Here is a 6,465-nt window from a genome sequence, read left to right as displayed (position 1 = left end):
TATGTATTGAAGTTCTCACCCTGGCCACTAGGAGTAGCATGTATATAGTTTTCACTCAGGTCCACGTCAGTTACTTTAGGTGGGAAACCCTGGGTTGTTGTTGCTACAATGTTGACAGCCGGCTGCCTATAAAAGCAATCCGGCTGACCTGTTTGCTGTTCAGTTCTGTTCTGGCCTGTGAATAAACAAGAACTGTTTGAAGAATCGCTGTGTCGTCTGATATGTTCACCCACAACTTAACAGTTTGCTTGTCTTACCTTGTGTGCCTTTACCGTATGTGATGTCACAAAACACTCTTGTCTGTCATAATGCTAATTTCTCATTGTGATGAAGCAGATTGTTTCCCCCATTCAGAGCCCCACCAAACTGATAATTTTTTATGTTTCAGGATTTCAGCAGGAAGCAACAGGACATGCTGTAATGGGAAATGAAGCACGATGTCGACCCCAAAACCTTTGTGGATGGAAACAGTAGGTAGAGCATGAGACTCTTCATCTCAGGGTTGTGGGTTTGAGCCCCACACTGGGCAAAGAGGAGGCTGGACTAGATGAGCCTTTGTGATTCTATATATTGAACTGTCTGGATGGACTGAGAACTGGGGATGAAGCATAAGGTTGGGTCTTGCCAGTGTGGTGTAGTGGTTAAGAGCAGTAGTCTCATAATCTGGTGAACTGGGTTCGCGTCTCCGCTCCTCCACATGCAGCTGCTGGGTGACCTTGGGCCAGTCATACTTCTCTGAAGTCTCTCAGCCCCACTCACCTCACAGAGTGTTTGTTGTGGGGGAGGAAGGGAAAGGAGAATGTTAGCCGCTTTGAGACTCCTTCGGGTAGTGATAAAGCGGGATATCAAATCCAAACTCCTCCTCCTCCTCGTCTACAATTCTGTGACTCTATTAGAAAAAGAAAACATCATGAACACAAATCATAATGAATGCACAATAAAAATGATGTCTGGAAGTGCCCTCAGGTGGTTTTTGTATATTGCAGAATTCCCCCAACCCCTACACACACACACACACACACACCCCTACCTCTTCTATCTTGGAATTAACATGCATAAATCACAGCAAGGATATATCTGCACCGGGAAGTCACTTCCAGTTTCATTATGTGGAAAACAGCCTTTAGGTTGGAAACATTATGATGCAGTTAATGGACAATGGCCTTGCAAACCTTTTGAATGTTCCTTTTTCAGAGCTGTAATGGCTTTCTCCCAGTAGCATCTGAAGCCTGGTACAGCCTTCCTCTATCTATTCATTTATTTTCAAGTGTTCTGCCTGTGTTTCTGATACTGCAGTGCCCAGCAGACAAAAGGAGCTGTCTTCCCCTTTTCTCTGCAGCCCGCAAAAGCAATAGTACTGCTGTCCAATGTCAGGGCTTCTGTTTTAACCCTTCCCCCTATCAACACATAAGGGAGCCATATCGCTACATAGCAAGGCACTGTAAATTAGCTTGCAAGTAAAATGATGGGATTGTCAGAGTTGATGACCCACATTTTGGTGAGCTATGCAGTTTGCCCATTTGTGATCTGCATCCACCGTGCCTTTTATTCTGCAGTCCTGCGTACATTTTAAGTAAGTCCAACGAAAGCAGTGAGTGTTATTTCTGAATAAACAGGCAGAGGAGTGTGCTAGAAGGCATTGGCCATCCCTTTTTAGGGCCCCTGGGGTGTGGAACCTGTGGCATCTCCTGATCTTGGTTACAACTCCCATCTTCTTTGATCACTGTCCATGGTTGTTGGTTTGAAATAAACGACAGACGAGTAGCAAGTGTCATATGGGAGGCATCTCTCGAGCATGTCTCGGGGAGTCCCTTTTATTGAATATTACAGCATTGCCACATGTGTGCTTGTTGCTGATTGGTTAACACAAGTACAAAGCAAGGGTTGCATATAGGCATTAATCACCAATAGATTAAAGGGTAGGAAAGGGAACACAAAACTAGACAGGCATGAGAACCTCCTTATTAAATTATAACTAGTGATTGATATAGCAAGACTTAAAAGGACATAACAAGCACGTTCCGTAGATGTGGTCAATCATGGATTAAGAACAGGTCAGGGTACAATGTTTTCATGAACTCAATGTGAACTGAACATTCTAGGGTGATGAAGGAATATCTCAACTTAGAACGGTTTGTGCAGAATCATGTGCACTAGCAAAATTTCCCATCACATGGTGGTAGAGCTATTGGGAGTTAAGAGTCCAACAACATCTGGAGGGTGAAAGTTTATCCACCCCTGGACCAGGGCTACCATAAATTTTGTTGCATTCGTCAGAAAGGAGCTACCATTGTCTAAGAAGTGGGATTGGTTCATGCAAAATGTGATCCCAATAAGGAGAATGAGAAACTTTCTTCTTGGAATAATAGGTTTGGAATTGCCCAAGAAAGATGTTAGATTGTTTTTGCATGCCACAACTGCTGCTAGAACTTTGCTGGCCAAAAATTGGAAATCACAAGAAGTACCAACAGTGGAGGAATGGCAGATGGTGGATTTTTTGGAGCTAGCCGACCTGACCGGAAGAGTCCGTGACCAGAAGGAGGAGAAGTACCAGGAGGATTGGAAGAAATTTAAAGACTATTTAGCTAAATATGCTAAGATAATTTAAATAGAAACACTTGCAAGTACCAGATTGGCCTAGGATTTACATAAGTGATGTTACAGAATAATATGTTTAAAGTAAAAATGAAAAGAAAGAAAGATGTTAATTGATTAAGTAAATTACACGTGAAAATAGTTTTGGGAAACTGTTACAATGATACACATTGAAATTCAGCCTGGGGGAGTCAAGGAAGTCAACCAACAATGTAATGAAAAAGCCACTCCTGACCTAGAGAGGGGGGGGTGTTGCGGGGCTCACGCCCCCGTCTACATTCTTGCGGGGCTGGCGGCAGCCCCGCGGGACTCAGGGGGATTCCCCAGTCTCATTATTATTCATCACCCACGGGCCAGCCAATCAGCTGGCGGTGGGGGCAGGCTTACTAGGTGCATTTAAGGTCAGGGCAGCCCTGGCTCACCCCTTTTCTCCTCTACAGCAGCAGCGGTTTCCCACCCACCCTCCCTTTTAGGTTGCATCTGGACTTTGCTATGGGCTTCGGCTGGTCGCCGCAAGGGGCCTGGTAGGAGTTTTTCCATTTGGCTAATTGGCTGTGATTTGAAGCCACTTGGTTTTTTCGCCTACCTCGTAGCAAAACGTCACAACTCCCTGGTTTTGGCGGTTAGGCATTGGCAGGGGTATTGTTATGCAAATGAGGTCGGGGGGGGGAAGGAACGCCATCACCTCCCCCACATCTTGAAGGGTAGTTCGTTAAAGGACTCCGGGGGGCGTCGCCTCGTCCAAAACCTACGGAGGCTAGGGCCTAAAGCGTGCCCCCGAGCAGTAATCCCTTGGGGAGCACCTATGGATGTGCATCTCGGGGGGCTCCCCCTGTTGGTGCTTAACCCTTCCCGGTTAGACTGGATAGCTTATTAGGGCCAATGCCTAAAGCCAGTACCACTCTTACCTGTAATCAATAAAGTTGTGGCCATTTTCGCCCATTAACCTTAATTCTGTCGTCCGGTGTCTTTATTTACTCCTTCTGTGGGAGGGGGCGGGAATCGCCACGCAAATGGAATTATTATACTTAAGATTTATGTTTGTTTATATTGGAAAATTGGAAAATCAATTAAAAAAATTGGAGAAAAAAAGGAGAATGAGAAACTTGCTCTGCTCTTCAGCTTTTAGTATCATCCTCCACAGTCACTCAAAATACACTCAAAGTGCAAAATACACTCAAAGTGCAACCCCCTGCAGTGCAGGAATCTTTTTGCCCAACATGGGGCTCAAACCTGTGACCCTGAAATTAATAGCCTCATGCTCTACCAACCGAGCTATCCTACAGATGTTGCGTTACATTGCACAGTGGCACGCCTAAGTTACAGTGATCTGCTTGCACATAATAGTCGTGTCACAGGTAGATCATCTTTCCGTGAGGATTTCAAAATGATTTGCTCCTAGGCACAAAGATTTGTTTTTATAAACAAGTTCTGAAAATTAAGTCAGAACAATTTCAAACATACACAAGCAAACACACACAAGGGCACTGGCATGCAGGTGATGACTGGGCTGCTCAGCTCATCATTCATGACACCTCTGACATTTGCACAAACCCATTGCTTGTGACAACTGCAAAAGCAATGAAAACAGTAACTGGGGGGAAACAAATGAATTGTTACAGAAAATAACCTGGGTTCAAACTTGTGTGAACTTAATGCATCTGAGAAAGTGGGTCTTAAGTGTTATCTTCAGATATATATATATATTTCGATGCAGCACCAGATTCAACAAGGGTTTCCTCTAGTGCAAATGTGAGAGCAAGGTCGATGGTTCTATCTGGAAAGCTTAAATGCTTGTGTTGACAAAATGCTAGCAAAATCTGCTGTATATTTTGAAAAGTGGTTTGTCCAGCCATCTATCCACCTGTTCTCTATAGGTTGAGACACCTCTTGTTGCTACCAATCAGAGGTAATCTTTACCATAATGAAAGACAAAAGTGGAAAGGACCTAACAGAAGCAGAAGACATCAAGAAGAGGTGGCAAGAATACACAGAGGAATTATACCAGAAAGAAATGGATGTCGCGTACACCCCAGGTAGTGTGGTTGCTGACCTTGAGCCAGACATCCTGGAGAGTGAAGTCAAATGGGCCTTAGAAAGCACTGCTAATAACAAGGCCAGTGGAAGTGATGATATTCCAGCTGAACTATTTAAAATTTTAAACGATGATGCTGTCAAGGTGCTACACTCAATATGCCAGCAAATTTGGAAAACTCAGCAGTGGCCAGAGGATTGGAGAAGATCCGTCTACATCCCAATCCCAAAGAAGGGCAGTGCCAAAGAATGCTCCAACTACCGCACAATTGCACTCATTTCACACGCTAGCAAGGTTATGCTTAAAATTCTACAAGGCAGGTTTAAGCAGTATGTGGACCGAGAACTCCCAGAAGTGCAAGCTGGATTTCGAAGGGGCAGAGGAACCAGAGACCAAATTGCAAACATGCACCGGATTATGGAGAAAGCTAGAGAGTTCCAGAAAGACATCTACTTTTGCTTCATTGACTATGCAAAAGCCTTTGACTGTGTCGACCACAGCAAACTATGGCAAGTTCTTAAAGAAATGGGAGTGCCTGATCACCTCATCTGTCTCCTGAGAAATCTCTATGTGGGACAAGAAGCTACAGTTAGAACTGGATATGGAACAACTGGTTCAAAACTGGATATGGAACAACTGGTTCAAAATTGGGAAAGGAATACGGCAAGACTGTATATTGTCTCCCTGGTTATTTAACTTATATGCAGAATTCATCATGCGAAAGGCTGGGCTGGATGAATCCCAAGCCGGAATAAAGATTGCTGGAAGAAATATCAACAACCTCAGATATGCAGATGACACAACCTTGATGGCAGAAAGTGAGGAGGAATTAAAGAACCTTTTAATGAGGGTGAAACAGGAGAGCGCAAAATATGGTCTGAAGCTCAACATCAAAAAAACGAAGATCATGGCCACTGGTCCCATCACCTCCTGGCAAATAGAAGGGGAAGAAATGGAGGCAGTGAGAGATTTTACTTTTTTGGGCTCCATGATCACTGCAGATGGTGACAGCAGTCACGAAATTAAAAGACGCATGCTCCTTGGGAGAAAGGCGATGGCAAACCTAGACAGCATCTTAAAAAGCAGAGACATCACCTTGGCAACAAAGGTCCGTATAGTTAAAGCCATGGTTTTCCCAGTAGTGATGTATGGAAGTGAGAGCTGGACCATCAAGAAAGATAATCGCCAAAGAATTGATGCTTTTGAATTATGGTGCTGGAAGGAGACTCTTGAGAGTCCCATGGACTGCAAGAAGATCAAACGCATCCATTCTTAAGGAAATTAGCCCTGAGTGCTCAATGGAAGGACAGATCGTGAAGTTGAGACTCCAATACTTTGGCCACCTCATGAGAAGAGAAGACTCCCTGGAAAAGACCCTGATGTTGGGAAAGATGGAGGGCACAAGGAGAAGGGGACGACAGAGGACGAGATGGTTGGACAGTGTTCTCGAAGCCACAAACATGAGCCTGACCAAACTGCGGGAGGCAGTGGACGACAGGAGTGCCTGACGTGCTCTGGTCCATGGGGTCACAAAGAGTTGGACACGACTAAACGACTAAACAACAACACCAATCAGAGGACACAGTACTGAAATACAGTGGTACCTCGGGTTAAGTACTTAATTCGTTCCGGAGGTCCGTTCTTAACCTGAAACTGTTCTTAACCTGAAGCACCACTTTAGCTAATGGGGCCTCCTGCTGCCACCGCGCCGCCAGAGCACGATTTCTGTTCTCATCCTGAAGCAAAGTTCTTAACCCAAGGTACTATTTATGGGTTAGCGGAGTCTGTAACCTGAAGCGTATGTAACCCGAGATACCACTGTATATGGACAAATG

At 44.7% G+C, this 6,465-nt stretch overlaps 1 protein-coding gene across 2 annotated transcripts in view; it reads left to right on the top strand.

Annotated features, from left to right (window-relative positions):
• The first annotated feature begins 312 nt into the window (after positions 1 to 312).
• AGPS (alkylglycerone phosphate synthase) overlaps positions 313 to 6,465 on the top strand; it is a 70,098-nt gene continuing 63,945 nt past the window's right edge. Inside the window, exon 1 of one of the 2 annotated variants that reach the window (XM_081924297.1) lies at positions 313 to 470. In XM_081924297.1, the coding sequence (XP_081780423.1) occupies positions 328 to 470 (143 nt within the window). In that variant the 5' untranslated portion in view covers positions 313 to 327. Of the gene's footprint in view, positions 475 to 6,465 lie in introns of both variants that reach the window. The other variant, XM_081924298.1, reaches the window with a different exon arrangement.

Source organism: Podarcis melisellensis (genome assembly GCF_964234715.1).
Source record: "Podarcis melisellensis genome assembly, chromosome: 1".
Classification (NCBI taxonomy): Eukaryota; Metazoa; Chordata; class Lepidosauria; order Squamata; family Lacertidae; genus Podarcis; species Podarcis melisellensis.
Note: the sequence above shows the minus strand (reverse complement) of the source record. Positions and strands in the feature narration are given on the sequence as shown.